This window comes from Rhinichthys klamathensis, unplaced genomic scaffold, assembly GCF_029890125.1.
Source record: "Rhinichthys klamathensis goyatoka isolate OS25496 unplaced genomic scaffold, OSU_Roscu_1.1 h1tg000652l_1, whole genome shotgun sequence".
NCBI classification, from domain to species: domain Eukaryota; kingdom Metazoa; phylum Chordata; class Actinopteri; order Cypriniformes; family Leuciscidae; genus Rhinichthys; species Rhinichthys klamathensis.
This window is the reverse complement of record NW_026607096.1, coordinates 212,258-234,164: the sequence shown is the minus strand read 5'-3', so window position 1 is coordinate 234,164 and position 21,907 is coordinate 212,258. Positions and strand designations below refer to the sequence as shown.

At 40.3% G+C, this 21,907-nt stretch overlaps 1 protein-coding gene across 1 annotated transcript in view; it reads left to right on the top strand.

Annotated features, from left to right (window-relative positions):
* LOC130076441 (protein NLRC5-like) overlaps positions 1–19,684 on the top strand; it is a 195,469-nt gene extending 175,785 nt beyond the window's left edge. The window contains exons 17-19 of the mRNA XM_056241518.1: positions 17,738–17,911; positions 18,182–18,343; positions 19,362–19,684. Of these exons, the coding sequence (XP_056097493.1) occupies positions 17,738–17,911; positions 18,182–18,343; positions 19,362–19,416 (391 nt within the window). The 3' untranslated portion in view covers positions 19,417–19,684. The remainder of the gene's footprint in view (positions 1–17,737; positions 17,912–18,181; positions 18,344–19,361) is intronic.
* The last annotated feature ends 2,223 nt before the right edge of the window (positions 19,685–21,907 follow it).

Here is a 21,907-nt window from a genome sequence, read left to right as displayed (position 1 = left end):
GTCAGGCAGTCACTGGGTAATAATGCTCGGTAGTGTTCACAAAAGCAAAACAAAACTTCGCACTGAGAGCTGTGCATGGTGCAGTTAAATAGCCCGGTAGATGGGCTGCAGCTGGGCATGGTGATCAGAGTCAGTGATGAGGCTTATGGGAAATGTAGTGCGAGTATGAGAGTCAATATTCGGGTGAGGGCTCCCTCTGCTGGCCAGGGAGCGAGGTTGCGGAGTCCGGGATTGTGACAGAGCCCCCTCCCTGCGAGCGACTCCTGGCGTGAGGAGCCTGACGACGTCGGGGTCTTCCACGTGGTCGTGGAGCCGGTTTGGTGGGATGGGCCTGGTGGAAGTCTGTAATCAGGCTGGGGTCCAGGATGTCTGTGGCGTCCACCCACGAACGTTCCTCAGGGCCATATCCTTCCCAATGAACCAGGTACTGCAGGGAACTGCCCCGACGTCTGGAATCCACGAGCTCCTGAACTTGATAGACCTCATCGCCCTCCACTTGGATGGGCTGGGGGCTCTGGTCTCGGGATCTCCCCTCCTCCCTCTCGTTGGGCCCATCAGCGGGTTTGAGTAGAGAGACATGGAAGGTAAGGCAAGGCAAGGCAAGGCAAGTTTATTTATATAGCACATTTCATACACAATGGTAATTCAAGGTGCTTTACATAGAAAAATCAAAAGAAATAGGAATAATTAAACAGTTAAGAATAAAGAGATTAAAATAATCAAAAGAAATAAGAATAATTAAAACAGTTTAGAATAAAAAATCAAATAAAATACAGTACAAACAGTCGGACACAGTGGCACAGTGCTCATTCAGTAAATGCATAGCTAAACAGAAGTGTTTTGAGTCTGGATTTGAATGTGACTACTGTAGGAGCACATCTGATCTCCTCTGGAAGCTGGTTCCAGCTGCGGCTGGCATAATAGCTAAAAGCAGACTCTCCTTGCTTAGAGTGAACCCTTGGTATTTCTAGCTGATGTGATCCTAATGATCTGAGTGATCTATTGGGTTTATATTCAGTGAGCATATCTGCAATATATTGAGGTCCTAGGCCATTAAATGATTTATATACCAGTAATAATACTTTAAAATCAATCCTAAATGTAACTGGGAGCCAGTGTAAAGACCTGAGGACTGGTGTGATGTGTTCATATTTTCTGGTTCTGCTCAGGATCCTGGCAGCAGCGTTCTGTATGAGCTGCAACTGTCTTATGGTGTTTTTAGGAAGGCCAGTGAGAAGTCCATTACAATAATCCACCCTGCTGGTGATGAAAGCATGCACAAGTTTCTCTAAGTCTTGACTGGAAACAAAGCATCTAATTCTTGCAATATTTTTCAGATGATAGTATGCTGATTTAGTTATTGATTTGACATGACTACTGAAACTAAGGTCTGACTCTAGAGACACACCAAGATTCCTGACTTGATTTTTAGTTGTTAGACCCCTAGCGTCAAGGTATGCATTCACCTTGAGAACTTCATCTTTGTTTCCAAACGCAATGACTTCAGTTTTGTCTTTGTTTAACTGAAGAAAGTTTTGGCACATCCAACCGTTTACTTCATCAATGCATTGGCACAGGGAGTCAATGGGGCTGTAATCGTTAGGCGATAGGGCTAAGTAGAGCTGTGTGTCGTCTGCATAGCTGTGGTAAGAGATTTTGTTCTTTCTCATTATTTGGCTCATTGGGAGCATATACAGGTTGAATAGGAGTGGTGCAAGAATTGAGCCTTGAGGGACTCCGCATGTCATGGATGTCCACTCAGACTTATGGTCTCCTATACTCACATAATAACCTCTCCCTTCTAAGTATGACCTGAACCATTTTAGGACTATCCCAGAAAGCCCCACCCAGTTTTCCAGCCTGTCAAGAAGTATGTCGTGATCGACAGTGTCAAATGCAGCACTGAGGTCGAGTAGTACCAGCACTGATAATTTCCCTGTATCAGTATTTAAGCGAATATCATTTATTATCTTTATGAGCGCTGTCTCTGTGCTGTGATGCGATCGGAAACCAGATTGAAAATTGTCAAAGTATCCATTCGAGATTAAGAATTTGTTCAGCTGATTGAAGACAACTTTTTCAATGATCTTGCCTATGAAAGGAAGATTTGAGATCGGTCTATAGTTGCTTAATATGGTCTTATCCAGATTGCTCTTTTTCAGGAGGGGCTTGACAACTGCAGTTTTCAGGGAGTTTGGAAAATTCCCAGAGATAAGTGAGGCATTTACCACTTCTAGGAGATCTGCTTCTAAACAGTTTAACACACTTTTGAAGAAAGATGTGGGAAGTGTGTCAAGGGCGCAGGTTGATGTTTTAAGGTGCTGTACGGTTTCTTCTAAAATTTTGCCATCAATTTCTTCAAAATCAGACATAGTAGCTACTTTCTGCGGTTGTGGTCTGATCTGTCTGACCCCAGTGCGGCTCAATGATGTGCTGATCACCTTTCTGATATTATTGATTTTCTCAGAGAAGAAAGAAGCAAACTCACTGCACTTGCTGTCTGAAAGCAATTCATTGGGAATCTGGCTTGGGGGGTTTGTCAGTCTCTCTACAGTAGCAAAAAGAGTGCGTGTGTTGTTTAAGTTGCTGTTTATAATATTTGAGAAGAAAGTCTGTCTAGCTTTGCCTAGTTCCATATTAAAAGCATGGATGGTGTCTTTGTAGATGTTATAATGGACTACAAGTTTTGTCTTCCGCCACATGCGCTCTGTTTTTCTGCATTGTCTTTTCATATTTTGCACTGCTGTTGAGTTTCTCCAAGGTGCTTTTTGTCTACCACTCTTCCTGACTTTCACAGGAGCAATATCATCAATTACACTTTTAACTTTTGAGTTAAAACAATCAAGGAGAGAATCAACAGAGTCAGCAGATATGCTTGGTGTTGAAGATATAGCCTTCATAAATAGTACACTAGTGTTCTCATTTAAGCATCTCTTCTTGACAGACACAGATCTAGCTTCAATGGCAGGAGAGATCAATATATCAAAGAAAATACAGAAATGATCAGACAGTGCTACATCCTTAATAACAATCGATGAAATGTTTAGACCCTTACTGATAAGTAAATCTAGAGTGTGTCCACGAGTGTGTGTCGGTCCGTGTACATGCTGAATCAGGTCAAAAGTTTTTAAAACAGTTTTGATTTCTTTTGCCATATTTGTATCATTATCTATGTGAATGTTAAAATCTCCAGCAATAGCAAAACAGTCGAACTCTGAGGAAATTGTTGATAACAGTTCTGTAAAGTCCTCAGCAAAGGCTGGAGAGTATTTTGGAGGCCTGTAAATAATGATAAGTAAAATGCGTGGGGCACCTTTTAAAACAATACCGAGATATTCAAAAGACGGGTAGTTACCAAATGATGTTTGCTTACATTGATAGACATCCTTAAAAAGAGCAGCTACTCCCCCTCCTCTCCTAACAGCTCTGCAGACACTCATAAAAGTAAAGTTAGGAGGGGCTGTTTCATTGAGGACTGTTGCACTGCAGCTGTCTTCTAGCCAGGTTTCATTTAGAAGCATAAAATCCAGGTTGTATGTGGTTATTAAGTCATTGACTAGAAGTGATTTATTTTTAAGTGAGCGGATGTTTAAAAGTGCTAACTTAACAGTCTTACTTTTTGTCCCCACAGCAGTCTTAGTTTGGCGTGTAATAGGCACCAGATTAGATGGGTTTGCTGTACGGCTTTTGAAGGCCTTAGACCTTCTATCATGTAATCGAACAGCAATAGAGAAAGATACAGGCACACTGGGTTCCCGCTTGTTATGTAAACATTTAAGAAAGTTACTGTTGTCATAGCGGAGACCCGACACATATCACTGAGAGCTGGTATCAGTTGTTTTTGGTTGACCTCGGGCCGATGGAGGAGGGTGTGGGCCCTGGCGCTGTGGCAGAGGCCGAAGAGCTCTCACAGGAGGAGGGGGAGGGCGAGCTGGGCCTGCAGGCTTTGGTGGTTGTGGGGCCTGCCGCTTTTTGGTTGACATCTGGGGGCTTGCAGCAAAAGAGTGGGATAGTTTGGTTCCAGCAAACACCAGTTCTTCCATTTTCTCTGAGAAGCACAGAAGTGGAGATGCTGGAGATAGAGAAAATGTGTCTGGTGAGACGGGCTGTTGCTCTGGTGTTATCGGCTGTAATATGCTGTCCTGGTTTCCCTGGCTGTTTTCCAGAAAGTCTTCCTTGGGTGCTGAATCTTGGAGCAGTTCTAGTATGTCACAGTCTGTCTGTGGTGAGTTCTGTGGGCGGGGCTCTGCTGAGATTGTGTCCGTGAGGAGAAGTTGTTGTGGCTGCATGGTGTTATCATTGTCCTTGTGTGACGTGTCAACCGCATGTCCATTCAGGTGCTGAGGTGAAGTCCTGTGGTCATTCATACTGTGTCCAGGTATGTGTGTGCCATTCAGGTTGAGTGGATTGGCACAGACTGCAGAAGGATGATTGAGGGAGAAGCAGATATTGTCCTTTAGCACTCTTGAACCAAGTTTGTTTGGGTGGTGGCCATCCTGTTGAAACAGTTGCCTCTGACTCCAGAAAAGATTGAAGTTGTCAATGAAGTTTACTCCTTTTAAATAGCAGGTTTTTTGGAGCCATGTATTAAGCCCAAGCAACCGTGAAAACCTGTTTGTTCCTCTTGCTGGGAGTGGTCCACTGATGAATGTTTGAACTTTCAGTCTTTTAAGTGTTTCAAAAAGTTCATTGAAATCCTTCTTAAGGAGTTCTGACTGCTCTTTATGAATATCATTTTTCCCCACATGAATGATGAGTCGATTTGCAGTTTTATGTTTCATCAGAATGTTCTGAAGTTCCCTATTTACATCAGAAGTCGTTGCTTGTGGAAGGCAGCACGTAGTTGTGTCCCTGCTAATAATGTTTCTGATTATGGAGTCACCCACTATCAGAGTCCTGGGCTCGGCTGCGCTCTGAGCTGAGTGCCGCTGTGTGCTCGACCTTGAGCGCCAGTTAGCAGTGTTAGCTACTGGCTGATTCAGTCTGTGTTCGATCACATTCATCACATTCAGGGATTCCTCATTCATTAATACTTCAAATCTGTTCTCAAGATGTATAGGCGGCGGTAGGAGACCAGTGTTTGCAATCCTTGTCAGAGCCGTATCTGGGGTAGAGGATGCTACTGCAGCAATATGTGATGCTCGTGACAATCTGATGTCTCGAGTGCCTTTGGGTCTCGCTCCCTGTTTGTGCCATCGATTTGTAAGTCGATCGGCTTGTTTCTCTACACTCAGTATGGCCTGTCGAGGAGTACTAGATGCATGGGACTCACCGGCTGTATGCTGAGGGCGTCCATGGCGGATCTCTGTTGTGTGTTCCGTCTGGTTTGGTGGTCCCACAAATAACTTTGTTTCAAGAACTACAATCCTTTGTAAAAGTCTGTGGCAGTTAATGCAGCAAGTAGATTCCAGAGGAGGCATTTTCTCTTATCCTTTATGAGTGTAGACAGTTGTGATTTTCTCTTCCCCGGAATGTAAGCTTTCAGTGGGAGGCTGGTCAAGTAAAAAGAATTCTGCTTTTTTGTAGTAATCCAAGCGTTTGAGCACTGTGCTGATTAGCTGAAGTTAAAATTAGGTGATAAAAGGAGATAAAATATAAAAATATAAAAGCGATAGAGCAAAGCGCGGAGCAGTAAGCAAGAGCGTCCGAACAGTGGCAGAGCAGAAAGTCTCTGCCAAAGAAGGTAGGAGCGAGACGATAGTGATTAGGCAAGTCGAGACGGAAAGAGACTGGTGTGATCTGCTGTGTGATCTTAAATGGACCCACATACCTGGGACTGAGTTTTTTGCAGGGGAGTCGCAGGCGGAGATCTCGGGTCGACAGCCAGACCCACTGGCCCGGGTGGTATTCCGGCCCCGGCCGACGACGACGGTTAGCCTGTTCCCTCTGACGGCGAACCGCTCGTTGGAGATGGGTATGGGCTTGGTTCCAGGTCTCCTCGCTGCGCTGTAGCCAATCGTTCACGGCTGGAACATTTGTGGGTTCTCCTGACCACGGGAAGAGTGGTGGTTGAAAACCCAGGACACACTGAAAGGGTGTAAGGCCGGAGGAGTGCTTCCGGATAGAATTTTGGGCGTACTCTGCCCAGAACAGGTAACGACTCCAATCCTGTTGGTGCTGATGGCAATAGGAGCGCAGGAATCGGATTACCTCCTGGTTCATGCGTTCGGCCTGCCCGTTGGATTGAGGATGATACCCAGACGTTAGACTGATGTTGACCTGAAGGGTCGTGAAGAAGGCTGACCAAACTTGAGATGTGAACTGGGGTCCTCGATCGGAGACTATGTCTTCTGGCAGGCCGTAGAATCGGAACACTTGATTGCAGAGGTGTTCGGCGGTCTGCAGCGCTGTGGGGAGTTTTGCGAGGGGAATTAGGCGACAGGCCTTGGAGAACCGGTCGATAACGGTGAGGATGGTGGTGTGACCTTCGGAAACAGGGAGATCGGTAATGAAGTCGATGGCAATGTGCGACCATGGGCGCTGTGGAATGGGAAGCGGTTGTAACAGACCGGCAGGTAGTTGACGTGACGACTTCTGGGTATTACAGATCCTGCAGCGTTGGACGTGGGTTGTGGTATCGGAGGCTAAGGAGGGCCACCAATAACGGTTTTGGAGTAGCTGGATGGTGGCCGTGATTCCTGGATGCCCCGAGCTAGGTAGGGCATGAACGAGTTCCAGGACCTGGTTCCGGAGGGACTCGGGGACAAAGACTCGGTTGGGCGGACAGCCGGATGGGATATCAGCACGGGAGTTGATCTGTTCAATCTCGGTCTCAATGTCCCACTGGATGGGAGCAACAATGAGGTTGGGAGCCAGTACTGTCTTGGGGTCTTGTGGTGTGAATTCTAGGTCGTCTTGGCGTGACAAGGCATCTGCCTTGGTATTCTTGGAGCCTGGACGATAAGTGACAGTGAAGTGGAAACGGGTGAAGAAGAGCGACCAACGAGCTTGCCTGGGATTTAGCCTCTTAGCGGTACGTAGATATTCCAGGTTCTTATGGTCGGTGAGAACGATGAACGGATGGACAGCACCCTCGAGCCAATGCCGCCACTCTTCGAAGGCTGCCTTCATGGCCAGGAGTTCCCGATCACCCACATCATAATTTCTTTCGGCGGCATTCAACTTACGGGAGTAGTATGCACAGGGGTGCAACTTGGGTGGCGAACCTTGGCGTTGTGAAAGGATGGCCCCTAGAGCGGTGTTTGAGGCGTCCACCTCGACTATGAACGGTAGACCGGGGTCAGGATGGTGCAGGATGGGTGCTGTGGTAAAGCGTTGTTTGAGCTGGTTAAATGCCTGGGTGGCAGGCTCATTCCACGGAAGACGATGTGTTCCTTTCTTCACCAGAGAGGTGAGTGGATTTGCCACAGCACTGAAGTTCCTTATGAACCGTCGGTAAAAGTTGGCAAACCCTAGAAAGCATTGCAGCTCTTTCAGGGTTGCGGGTCGTGGCCAATCGCGGACTGCCCTGACCTTGCCCTCGTCCATAGCAACTCCGTCCGGGCTGATGACATACCCCAAGAACGAAACGGAGGTCTGGTGGAACTCACACTTCTCCAGTTTGGCGTACAGATGGTGGTGAATGAGTCTCTGAAGGACGGCCCGAACGTGCTGCACATGGTTTGTGAAGGTGTCAGAGTAAATCAGGATGTCATCGATGTACACTATTACTGTACGGTGGAGCATGTCTCTGAAGACGTTGTTGATGAATGACTGGAAGACGGACGGGCTGTTCGCCATGCCAAACGGCATGACCAAGTACTCGTAGTGCCCTGTGTTGGTTGAGAAGGCCGTCTTCCACTCGTCCCCCTCCCTGATGCGGATGAGATTGTACGCACAACGTAGATCGAGCTTGGTGTAGTACTTGGCCGTACGGAGTAATTCCAAGGCGGCTGGTACCAGCGGGAGCGGATAGCGAAACTTTACAGTGATGTCATTCAGGGCACGGTAGTCAATGCAGGGTCGGAGGCCTCCGTCCTTCTTCTGGACAAAGAAGAAACCGGCGGATGCAGGAGACGTGGAAGGTCGAATGAAGCCCTTTGCAAGCTCCTCCTCAATGTATCTCCTCATAGCTTCGGACTCTGGTTGGGAGAGAGGAAAGATACGACCCTTGGGAGGTACGGATCCGGGTAGCAGATCGATGGCACAGTCACTGTCACGATGAGGTGGGAGCTGTGAGGCTCCTGCTTTACTAAAGGCCTCTGCCAGATCATGGTATTCGGAAGGGAGGTCGTTCAGGTTAGCCCTCTCCACGGGCACAGAGATGACTTGGATGGAAGAAGGAGCAACAGGAGCGAGGCACTTAGAGTGACAGTGTGCGCCCCAACGGACAATCTGGTTGGTTCTCCAATGGATCTGAGGATTGTGTTTACGGAGCCATGGCAGGCCTAGGATCACAGGGGTGCGTGGACCGTGGAAGACATAGAACTGAATAACCTCGAAGTGGAGCGCCCCTGTCTGCAGCTGGAGCTCTTGGGTGAGATGGGAAATGTGACCGGAGCCTAATGGCCTTCCGTCGATGGCTTCGACTGCAAGAGAAGAAGGGCAACGGATTAGTGGAACGTTGTGTTGTCGGGCAAAATCTGCAGAAATAAAGTTCCCGGCGGCACCAGAGTCTACCAGAGCTCTGGTGGGAACCCGCTTGCCGTTCGTCGTGATCACAATGGGCACAAACACAGACGAGGTGGGGTGTAGTGCTTCGAGGTCTGGACTCACCGGTCGAGAAGCGGTGGAACGAGGTCTGGATGGACAGGAGATGCGGAGGTGACCAGCCTCGCCACAGTATAGACACAGGTGAAGCCGGACTCTTCGGTCTCTCTCCTCCGTGGGCAGATGGTAGGCGTTGATCTGCATAGGTTCGGGTTCATCAGCGCGAACGGGGGTCGCGGCCCGAGTGGCTTGAACAGTGCGATGAGCAGGGATGGCGCGGTGACTCGCTCTGCGAGATCGCATGAGATTGTCAATCTGGATCGTGAGATTTATGAACTGGTCGAGGTTCCTGCCCTCATCACGACAGGCTAATTCAGACTGCAGATCATGGTTCAGGCCTCTTCTGAAGATTACCTTGAGCGTATCGTCATTCCAGGAAGTTTGTGCGGCCAGGGTGCGATGCGTGAGAGCATATTCGGCAGCGGTTAATTTTCCCTGCGTGAGCTCCAGTAAGCGATCGCCCGCGCTCTTTCCCTCCCTGGAGTGCTCGAAGACCTCCCTGAGGCGTTGAAGAAACACTGGAAAGGACCGAAATGCTGAACCATCGACTCTCCATACGGCCGTCATCCATTCCAACGCCCTCCCCGTCAGTAACGAACACATGAAGGCAATCTTCCCTGCATCGTTCGAATACAGCGCTGGTTGTTGCTCGATGTACAGTGAGCATTGGAGAATAAAGCCCTTACATTTGTCGGGATCCCCGTCAAACTTTTCTGGGAGCGCTAGACGAGGAGTCGCGGTGGGCGGGGCCAGTGCGGGGCTGACAGCAGCGGCAACGGCTTGTGTGGGTGGTGGCACTGGTGACGAGGCTTGGAGACCTCGAACAGCTTTGACCAGCTCATCCATCAGTGAGGTGAGATGACTTAGCTGATGATGGTGGGCAGCGATTTGGTCAGCTTGGGCTGAATAGGCGGCAGACAAGGTTGACATTGCTGCTGGATCTGGTTGTGGCGAAGTTTTCTGTTGTGAATCACCAGACTCAGAGAGATCCATTTGCAGCGTAAAGTTTATTAACAGATTAGTCAGACAGGCAGGGGTCAAAGACAGCAAACACAGCACTGGAGACAAGGCTTAATCGAGGTCGAATTACCAGGCAGAAGATCAGGGCAGGCAGAAAACAGGCAGAGTCCGTGAACCAGGCAGTGGTAACGTGGGCAGGCAGCAGGCAGGTCGATAAACAGTCAGGCAGTCACTGGGTAATAATGCTCGGTAGTGTTCACAAAAGCAAAACAAAACTTCGCACTGAGAGCTGTGCATGGTGCAGTTAAATAGCCCGGTAGATGGGCTGCAGCTGGGCATGGTGATCAGAGTCAGTGATGAGGCTTATGGGAAATGTAGTGCGAGTATGAGAGTCAATATTCGGGTGAGGGCTCCCTCTGCTGGCCAGGGAGGGAGGTTGCGGAGTCCGGGATTGTGACACTATCGTTTGTTGAACTGAATATTAATACCTATCGTTTGTTGAACTGAATATTAATACCCATCGTTTGTTGAACTGAATATTAATACCCATCGTTTGTTGAACTGAATATTAATACCCATCGTTTGTTGAACTGAATATTAATACCTATCGTTTGTTGAACTGAATATTAATACCCATCGTTTGTTGAACTGAATATTAATACCCATCGTTTGTTGAACTGAATATTAATACCTATCGTTTGTTGAACTGAATATTAATACCTATCGTTTGTTGAACTGAATATTAATACCTATCGTTTGTTGAACTGAATATTAATACCCATCGTTTGTTGAACTGAATATTAATACCCATCGTTTGTTGAACTGAATATTAATACCCATCGTTTGTTGAACTGAATATTAATACCCATCGTTTGTTGAACTGAATATTAATACCCATCGTTTGTTGAACTGAATATTAATACCTATCGTTTGTTGAACTGAATATTAATACCTATCGTTTGTTGAACTGAATATTAATACCTATCGTTTGTTGAACTGAATATTAATACCTATCGTTTGTTGAACTGAATATTAATACCTATCGTTTGTTGAACTGAATATTAATACCTATCGTTTGTTGAACTGAATATTAATACCTATCGTTTGTTGAACTGAATATTAATACCTATCGTTTGTTGAACTGAATATTAATACCTATCGTTTGTTGAACTGAATATTAATACCTATCGTTTGTTGAACTGAATATTAATACCTATCGTTTGTTGATCTGAATATTAATACCTATCGTTTGTTGAACTGAATATTAATACCTATCGTTTGTTGAACTTAATATTAATACCTATCGTTTGTTGAACTTAATATTAATACCTATCGTTTGTTGAACTGAATATTAATACCTATCGTTTGTTGAACTGAATATTAATACCTATCGTTTGTTGAACTGAATATTAATACCTATCGTTTGTTGAACTGAATATTAATACCTATCGTTTGTTGAACTGAATATTAATACCTATCGTTTGTTGAACTGAATATTAATACCTATCGTTTGTTGAACTGAATATTAATACCTATCGTTTGTTGAACTGAATATTAATACCTATCGTTTGTTGAACTGAATATTAATACCTATCGTTTGTTGAACTGAATATTAATACCTATCGTTTGTTGATCTGAATATTAATACCTATCGTTTGTTGAACTGAATATTAATACCTATCGTTTGTTGAACTTAATATTAATACCCATCGTTTGTTGAACTGAATATTAATACCTATCGTTTGTTGAACTGAATATTAATACCCATCGTTTGTTGAACTGAATATTAATACCCATCGTTTGTTGAACTGAATATTAATACCCATCGTTTGTTGAACTGAATATTAATACCCATCGTTTGTTGAACTGAATATTAATACCCATCGTTTGTTGAACTGAATATTAATACCCATCGTTTGTTGAACTTAATATTAATACCCATCGTTTGTTGAACTGAATATTAATACCCATCGTTTGTTGAACTGAATATTAATACCCATCGTTTGTTGAACTGAATATTAATACCTATCGTTTGTTGAACTTAATATTAATACCCATCGTTTGTTGAACTTAATATTAATACCTATCGTTTGTTGAACTGAATATTAATACCCATCGTTTGTTGAACTGAATATTAATACCCATCGTTTGTTGAACTGAATATTAATACCCATCGTTTGTTGAACTTAATATTAATACCTATCGTTTGTTGATCTGAATATTAATACCCATCGTTTGTTGATCTGAATATTAATACCCATCGTTTGTTGATCTGAATATTAATACCTATCGTTTGTTGAACTGAATATTAATACCTATCGTTTGTTGAACTGAATATTAATACCTATCGTTTGTTGATCTGAATATTAATACCTATCGTTTGTTGAACTGAATATTAATACCTATCGTTTGTTGAACTTAATATTAATACCTATCGTTTGTTGAACTGAATATTAATACCCATCGTTTGTTGAACTGAATATTAATACCCATCGTTTGTTGAACTGAATATTAATACCCATCGTTTGTTGAACTGAATATTAATACCTATCGTTTGTTGAACTGAATATTAATACCCATCGTTTGTTGAACTGAATATTAATACCCATCGTTTGTTGAACTGAATATTAATACCCATCGTTTGTTGAACTTAATATTAATACCTATCGTTTGTTGAACTGAATATTAATACCTATCGTTTGTTGAACTGAATATTAATACCTATCGTTTGTTGAACTTAATATTAATACCTATCGTTTGTTGAACTTAATATTAATACCCATCGTTTGTTGAACTTAATATTAATACCCATCGTTTGTTGAACTTAATATTAATACCTATCGTTTGTTGAACTTAATATTAATACCTATCGTTTGTTGAACTTAATATTAAAACCCATCGTTTGTTGAACTTAATATTAATACCTATCGTTTGTTGAACTGAATATTAATACCTATCGTTTGTTGAACTTAATATTAATACCTATCGTTTGTTGAACTTAATATTAATACCTATCGTTTGTTGAACTTAATATTAATACCCATCGTTTGTTGATCTGAATATTAATACCTATCGTTTGTTGAACTGAATATTAATACCTATCGTTTGTTGAACTGAATATTAATACCCATCGTTTGTTGATCTGAATATTAATACCTATCGTTTGTTGAACTGAATATTAATACCCATCGTTTGTTGAACTGAATATTAATACCCATCGTTTGTTGAACTGAATATTAATACCCATCGTTTGTTGAACTGAATATTAATACCTATCGTTTGTTGAACTGAATATTAATACCCATCGTTTGTTGAACTGAATATTAATACCCATCGTTTGTTGAACTGAATATTAATACCTATCGTTTGTTGAACTGAATATTAATACCTATCGTTTGTTGAACTGAATATTAATACCTATCGTTTGTTGAACTTAATATTAATACCTATCGTTTGTTGAACTTAATATTAATACCCATCGTTTGTTGAACTTAATATTAATACCCATCGTTTGTTGAACTTAATATTAATACCCATCGTTTGTTGAACTTAATATTAATACCTATCGTTTGTTGAACTTAATATTAATACCCATCGTTTGTTGAACTTAATATTAATACCCATCGTTTGTTGAACTGAATATTAATACCTATCGTTTGTTGAACTTAATATTAATACCTATCGTTTGTTGAACTGAATATTAATACCTATCGTTTGTTGAACTGAATATTAATACCTATCGTTTGTTGAACTGAATATTAATACCTATCGTTTGTTGAACTGAATATTAATACCTATCGTTTGTTGAACTGAATATTAATACCCATCGTTTGTTGAACTGAATATTAATACCCATCGTTTGTTGAACTGAATATTAATACCCATCGTTTGTTGAACTTAATATTAATACCTATCGTTTGTTGAACTTAATATTAATACCCATCGTTTGTTGAACTTAATATTAATACCTATCGTTTGTTGAACTTAATATTAATACCTATCGTTTGTTGAACTTAATATTAATACCTATCGTTTGTTGAACTTAATATTAATACCTATCGTTTGTTGAACTGAATATTAATACCTATCGTTTGTTGAACTGAATATTAATACCTATCGTTTGTTGAACTGAATATTAATACCTATCGTTTGTTGAACTGAATATTAATACCCATCGTTTGTTGAACTGAATATTAATACCCATCGTTTGTTGAACTGAATATTAATACCCATCGTTTGTTGAACTTAATATTAATACCTATCGTTTGTTGAACTTAATATTAATACCTATCGTTTGTTGAACTTAATATTAATACCCATCGTTTGTTGAACTTAATCTTAATACCTATCGTTTGTTGAACTTAATATTAATACCTATCGTTTGTTGAACTGAATATTAATACCTATCGTTTGTTGAACTGAATATTAATACCTATCGTTTGTTGAACTGAATATTAATACCTATCGTTTGTTGAACTGAATATTAATACCTATCGTTTGTTGAACTGAATATTAATACCTATCGTTTGTTGAACTGAATATTAATACCTATCGTTTGTTGAACTGAATATTAATACCTATCGTTTGTTGAACTGAATATTAATACCTATCGTTTGTTGAACTGAATATTAATACCTATCGTTTGTTGAACTGAATATTAATACCTATCGTTTGTTGAACTGAATATTAATACCCATCGTTTGTTGAACTGAATATTAATACCCATCGTTTGTTGAACTGAATATTAATACCCATCGTTTGTTGAACTTAATATTAATACCTATCGTTTGTTGAACTTAATATTAATACCTATCGTTTGTTGAACTTAATATTAATACCCATCGTTTGTTGAACTGAATATTAATACCCATCGTTTGTTGAACTGAATATTAATACCTATCGTTTGTTGAACTTAATATTAATACCTATCGTTTGTTGAACTGAATATTAATACCCATCGTTTGTTGAACTGAATATTAATACCCATCGTTTGTTGAACTTAATATTAATACCTATCGTTTGTTGAACTGAATATTAATACCCATCGTTTGTTGAACTGAATATTAATACCTATCGTTTGTTGAACTTAATATTAATACCCATCGTTTGTTGAACTGAATATTAATACCCATCGTTTGTTGAACTGAATATTAATACCCATCGTTTGTTGAACTGAATATTAATACCCATCGTTTGTTGAACTGAATATTAATACCTATCGTTTGTTGAACTTAATATTAATACCTATCGTTTGTTGAACTTAATATTAATACCCATCGTTTGTTGAACTTAATATTAATACCTATCGTTTGTTGAACTTAATATTAATACCTATCGTTTGTTGAACTTAATATTAATACCTATCGTTTGTTGAACTTAATATTAATACCCATCGTTTGTTGAACTTAATATTAATACCCATCGTTTGTTGAACTGAATATTAATACCTATCGTTTGTTGAACTTAATATTAATACCTATCGTTTGTTGAACTTAATATTAATACCTATCGTTTGTTGAACTGAATATTAATACCTATCGTTTGTTGAACTGAATATTAATACCTATCGTTTGTTGAACTTAATATTAATACCTATCGTTTGTTGAACTGAATATTAATACCCATCGTTTGTTGAACTGAATATTAATACCCATCGTTTGTTGAACTGAATATTAATACCCATCGTTTGTTGAACTGAATATTAATACCTATCGTTTGTTGAACTTAATATTAATACCTATCGTTTGTTGAACTTAATATTAATACCTATCGTTTGTTGAACTGCTGTATAAAATCAATGTCACATTTGAAATCGTGTGGATATTGGTATAATGTGATCTACATTAAACACAGGAACTCACACAGGGTGTTTTTGTATCGAAGAGTTTGAATCTTAAATCGATCTCTATGCACAGAAATCTGTGTATATATTTGTTCTCTGTGCTAGTAAGTGCTAAATCCCCACTTTTACGAAGGTACATTGTTGAGAACGGCAGTGCGCACGGTTTGCCAAGACAGTATAATCTGCACGAAACATCATATGCTCGCTGCTTGTGTGAATCATCAGTGTTCACCGCGAAAGATTTAATTTGATCGAATGTCACGTAGTCTATTTACGGCATTTTACCTGCTAGAAATACATGCTAAGTTTTAATGTTATTTTAAGACTTGAATGAACGGCAATTTTCAGCATTTTGTTCATGTAGGCTAACGTTACCCGCTTCTGTCACCTCATGTTCCCCAGTTTGAGAAACACTGCCTTAACCTATCTTTGTGAAGCGACCTTGGGTGTTGGAAAGGCGCTAGGCTTATATACATAAAAATCATATTAATAATCACCCAAACACAATACAAACTGCAGGGTACCAGTGCTCTGTGAAAAAGTCAGCAATTATTTAATGCCAATATTAAAAGGTTGAGGCATTCTTACACAAAAACAAACATATTGCACAAAATTTGCATTTGAAATTGAACTCAAACTGTTTAACGTTAGTTACTCTCTCAGACAGTGCTTCATATCCCTCACTCCGGTAACTGATGCTGGATCTGTCCCTGTTGTTTTAAAAAGTAAGAATGGAAAGCACCATAAGGCATTAGCATTAGCGCATCAGCTAGCCGGGCCTTATTTATTGATTGCTTGTGGCTCTTAAACTGTGGGCTGGCTCATAGCGCCCTCTATTGGCCAGACACCCCTGATTTTAACAACTGGACTCAAGTCTCATCATTTATAGCACTGCACTTTCTACTGTTTCTCCATCTGAAGAAAGATTCAGAAATACTATTAGTTAACGGTTTATGTGTATCAGTAGGAAGAGTATTAAACTGTGAAGCATTTGAAACTATGTAGCCATAAAATTGTTTATATACTGAAATCTGACTAATCTTTGCTTTGAAATAATACAGAAGTGATAACAGACTAAAAACAGCGTAACAATTACAGTAAATTATTCTGACAGAGTTACAGTTATACTGGACTACTGGCACTTTCCACTAAATCTTAATTTATTAAGCAGAATGTGTATGTAAGAAGTAAGGTACTCGAGGCTGTGCTGTATGGTAAATAAGTCACGGCTGAAGGGCGTTGTTAGGCTCGACGCGAAGCGGAGTCAGCCGTGACTGATTCAGAATACAGCACTAGCCTCCAGTACGTTATTGCTTTTATAAAGCGGGTACCACACAATACAAATATTAAACCCGAAAAATATCTATCCATGCAACTTGCATGAAGTAAAATCACTAAAAGCCTTCCTTCCGCTGGAAAAAATAGTCCCTGACCGTAAACAGCAACAGAAGTTACATACATATTTTCGCCATTAGATGAAGACAAAGACTCTTTATGAGTGAGTCAGTCAGTAGTGAAGACTTTTATATTGAAAGGACTCAAACTTGTTAACACGGAAAAGCAAGACGCAACTGATAAATGATTAGGGCACGGAAAACCCCTTGACTGTTAAAGGACAAGATATCGCAGCAGACATTCAAACTGATTTTTTATTATGAATATAGGTCTGACCTGAAGGAAAATGCTATATCTACTGTAAATGCAGGAACACTCGCTTACTCGATCTCTCACAATACTCTACTCTATAAGCTTCAGTGAACAATATCAGTGAGATCAAACACGTGTTTACGTTGCTAAGAGTGGTTGCTAGGGGTGTTGTGTAGTGATACATAGAGCCGTTGGGTGAAGCGGTCATACCCGTGTTTATCGTGAATAAAACAGTTATTGACCAATCAGAATCAAGGATTGGAACTAACCGTTTTATAATTAGATTTTCTGAAGATGAAAATGTAAAATCAGTCCATTTAAATGTCAACTTTTCTATTGTTTCTATATTGATCCTATATATTAATCTACAGTGATAAGTTCACTTATTTGTGGAGTGAGGACGATCCAGACTTGGATTGTAACTAGTTTCCTCAAATGCTCCTGTCTTGGTTTGTTCACATCATTAAGTTTCCATGATTTTGCTGGTGTATTAGTGACTGTATGGCGTTTATTAATGATGCTTTTAACTCACACATGAACTGAACATGGATCTGAGTCATTTTCTCTTTCTGTCTTCAGTCTGTATAGATGCAGTATTACAGAGAAACAGAGTCTCATCCTGACTTCAGCTCTGAAATCAAACCCATCACACCTGAGAGAGCTGGACCTTAGCGGGAATAAACTAGGAGACTCTGGAGTGAAAAACCTCAGTGATCTACTGATGAACCCACAATTCAAGCTGGAGAAACTACAGTTAGTATCTTTATACTGTACAGCAGTTACAGTGTGATTAAAGTTTACTGTTTAGTTTAAGTTACACTGATTATACTGTAGGATTGCATCTTCTGGGTTCTCATTTATAAAACTGTGTGTAGGATCCTTACTAAAAGTGTATGTGCGCCGGAAAGTCAAAAATGGCAGTTTAAACCAAAACACTTTATACTCACATTATATTTGTGTTAAATTATTCACCTTAATGATTTGTTTGTAAGATAATCTCTCTTCCTCTGTTTGTATTTCTAGTCTACAGGACTGTGGCATTACAGATGTTTCTTCTTTAACTCAGTCTTTGACTAACTCAAAAGCACTGAAGTTCTTAAAAGAGCTTGATCTGAGATACAATAATATAGGAGACTCAAAGCAGCGGCTCAGAGACGAGCTACGAGACTCAAACTGTGTCCTGAGGTGAGGAAACATCACTTTATGATATTAAATAGATCTTCATCTACCTCGGATATGTGAACAAACCTTTCAAACATTAATTAAAGGAAATTCTCATTAAGCTTTGTTGCAACACAGGGTTTGTGTGAGAACAAAATGTGAAGTTGATTAAAATGTTTAACACAAAGGAGGAAAGGGAACAAAAGCTCACTGTCACATCTTTATACAACAACACCTGCTTTATTAACTGTGTCAGTAATAGTGAATCATTTCAGTGTGAAAACAGACTTGGTCAGATTGTAGGAAACGCTGCACTCCTGCTAAAATCAGTGCAGTTCCAGCTCCAGCTCACAGCGTCCAGCTCACATGATACATGTCTCTGTCTCTAGTGTGTTTTACTGTGACAAGCAACACGTCACACTACTTTACACTTACTTTACTCTGTTATTTACTAAGAGCCTACAAACATGTTTAAACTAGAGGACAAACAGCTTTAACTTGTGGAACTTTAACTGAAGGGTTTTAACTGAAAATAACATTTGTATTTGCTCCCTGTGGTTTCTTCCACACGCCGTACACTCATCAGTGTGTGTTTCTCCTTTACGCCGTACACTCATCAGCGTGTGTTTCTCCTTTACGCCGTACACTCATCAGCGTGTGTTTCTCCTTTACGCCGTACACTCATCAGCGTGTGTTTCTCCTTTACGCCGTACACTCATCAGCGTGTGTTTCTCCTTTACGCCGTACACTCATCAGCGTGTGTTTCTCCTTTACAGAGACTCAATAGGAGTCGCAGGTCCTTCTGCAGTCACACCAACACACACACACACACACACATATCAACCTCATTCATGCTTTACATCTATTATACTTACAACTCAAATATTGTTTGAGAAATATCTCTGCAAGATAATGTGAACTGATTACAAGAATTTAATGTAACTTATTTTTTACAACAAAAAACCCAGTAATTAAAATGTAAGTAATGTTCACTTTGTTCCACTGAACACTGATTGTTCTCTCTTCTGGTTTCACCTTACAGAGTAGATGAAGATCGATCACCAAACGTCCCTAATAAACCGCTTACACCAGTTTAAATCTGTGAAACGGAGATGAGAGGATCAGTAACCATCAGGAGATCCACAGAAGAGCCTCATTACTGTCTATGAGGAGAAATAAATGTGTGATTAATGTGTAAATGTGTTTCATACAGGTGGAAGAGACTCAATTAAATAATGCAGCATATGTGTTAGCATGTGTATTAGAAACATGTGATATTGAATGATTAATGTTGGTTTAGTATTCAGCCAAATGATGGTTTAGTTTTATTTAAAGGAGGAACAGAGGAAGCAGATCAGATGAGTCTCAGCAGAAATCTTTAGTTTAAGGCCTACTAATATAATAATGTCTGGATTGAACTCATACATAATGATTAAAATGTTTCTTATCATAAATGTGATTGTCAAGTATAGCACATACATGCATCATATAATATAAAGTCTACAATGTGAAAATTGCATGTTATGGAAATGTATATATACTTTTTCCCTTTCATTGTATGTATAGAATATATTTGTTGGTTTGTTAGCGTTTTATTTTATATTAAGTTAGTGTCTCTTCTTCTCTACAGACCAACTAAACATTTTTACTAGTTAGCAGCATTTTGTACCTTTCACTTGATCTGGTCTAGATTGTCCAATGCATTTTGTTTAGAAATTATAATCTTCTCTTTCACATTTATATTCGCATGTAAATAAAATAATATATAGTTGAGAGCAATTGTTTTTGTTTGAAAAGTTCACTTGTCTGTTGTAAGTATTATTAAGTGAAGTTCACAGTGTAATTTGGGGAGGAGTGAGCCCATCTAATGTTTAAAGGGTAACTAAACCCCTGGTAAGAGCCTGACTCCACCCACTGGCAATATTTGAAAAATGCTGGAAAAGAGATAGAGGGGACGAACCGAGAGCGGGGGGAGTGGGGGGCGTGCACCTGAGACCCGCATTGACGGATTAATTGACAGCTGTTGTCAAACTCGTTAAAATTGAGAGCAACTGGAGTGAAGCAAGTAGCTTTGCAACAGAGCGTCATTTGAAGTCTTTTCTTCCCCACCTTCACCTGATTTTTCTGCCTTTTAAGAGGACCAAATCTGAGGTGTGTTCATATTTTGGCTTTTACAAAAGTCCTGAGGGAAACTAATCGATAATGGTCACCCTGTCTGAAAGTCGCTGCAATGCACTTCAAAATGTTGTTTTGAGTTGAAATATTTTATCTTACTCACTTGAAATAAACGTGAAGCTTCCACAAAGAAAAGTTTGCATGTTTTAAATCTTGCCTGTTTATAAATCCATTTTGTACAGCATACAAAACAATCGTCCAGACAAGATGATCACAACAATATTATCAAACTCTGTTAACAATAAATTAACTCTGATTTCATTTTCAATACAATCAAAAACGGAGACGCAAGACGGCAAGTTGTATTTGAATGAAACGAGAGAGCGCGTCCGTTGTAATCCATGGATTTGCGCTGTTATAATGCGTTGCTATTGACGACGGTCAGAAGGAAAGGCCACAGAATAGAATCTTGCCTTAAAAAGTGCATAGAGCTGCTTGTTTTATTTGTTGATTTTTAAATATAAAACTATCCTGATCGTCTTCAATAGACCTTATTCGCAAACACCGGAAGCAGCTAACCGCGGCCATATTGTTGACATGACAACTGTCCTGCTGCCCCTAACCGCGCGCAGATTTGAGTTGAGGGGAGCAGTAGCCTGGCTTCATCTCGTCAGTCTCAAGAGAAGATAAGCTTGATTGGTGTGGACCCACATCAAATAGACCAAATAGCATTAAGTACAGATCCGTCCTTATTGCCAGCCGTAACTTATCCGGATATTTATAACTATCTCGTTCATACAGTCCGTATACAAACTACAATTTACCTCAACAAGGCAACATAATGAACGAGACTCGTCTCATTCGTGGAGGTGAAAAAAACAAGTTCTTTGTGACATACAAGATTTGTTGTATTAAAATGTAAATGCAAAAGAAAAGGCATGAGAGTCGGTTGTTTTTGTCAATTTTAAGTTTTAATTTAAAATGTTTGCGATTTTAATATAAGTACATGGTTACATATTTGACCACTTGCTTGAGCAACTTAATATATAGAAGTAATGCATGGAATAATTGGCTTATGTTGTTAAAATAGTGAGTATGTGTTAAAATAAAAATAGTGAGTACCGGGTGTTTTTGGTACAGCCGCGGATCATATAACGTTACGCACTGCAAACGCAGCATATTATAAAGCACTATAGTGCGTCCTGCTTCCGTACCGTATACGCACCGCACAAGCATTGCACACGGATTATGTGTGAAACCTGTGGTAAAATGATGGGAACAGACTTTTCTGTGTGGAGTTGGCTGAAAGTTAGCCTATTTATCCTAGCTAGCCTCTCCTTCGCTGGCTCAACTCTGTCTCCTTCCCTTCACGTTTTCTGACAGTCGGTAACTTATCGCATAAAAACTAACTGGGGTTCTTATTGCTGTTGTTAGAACAGCCGTGTATTACACCACACACCATCACGCTGTTTT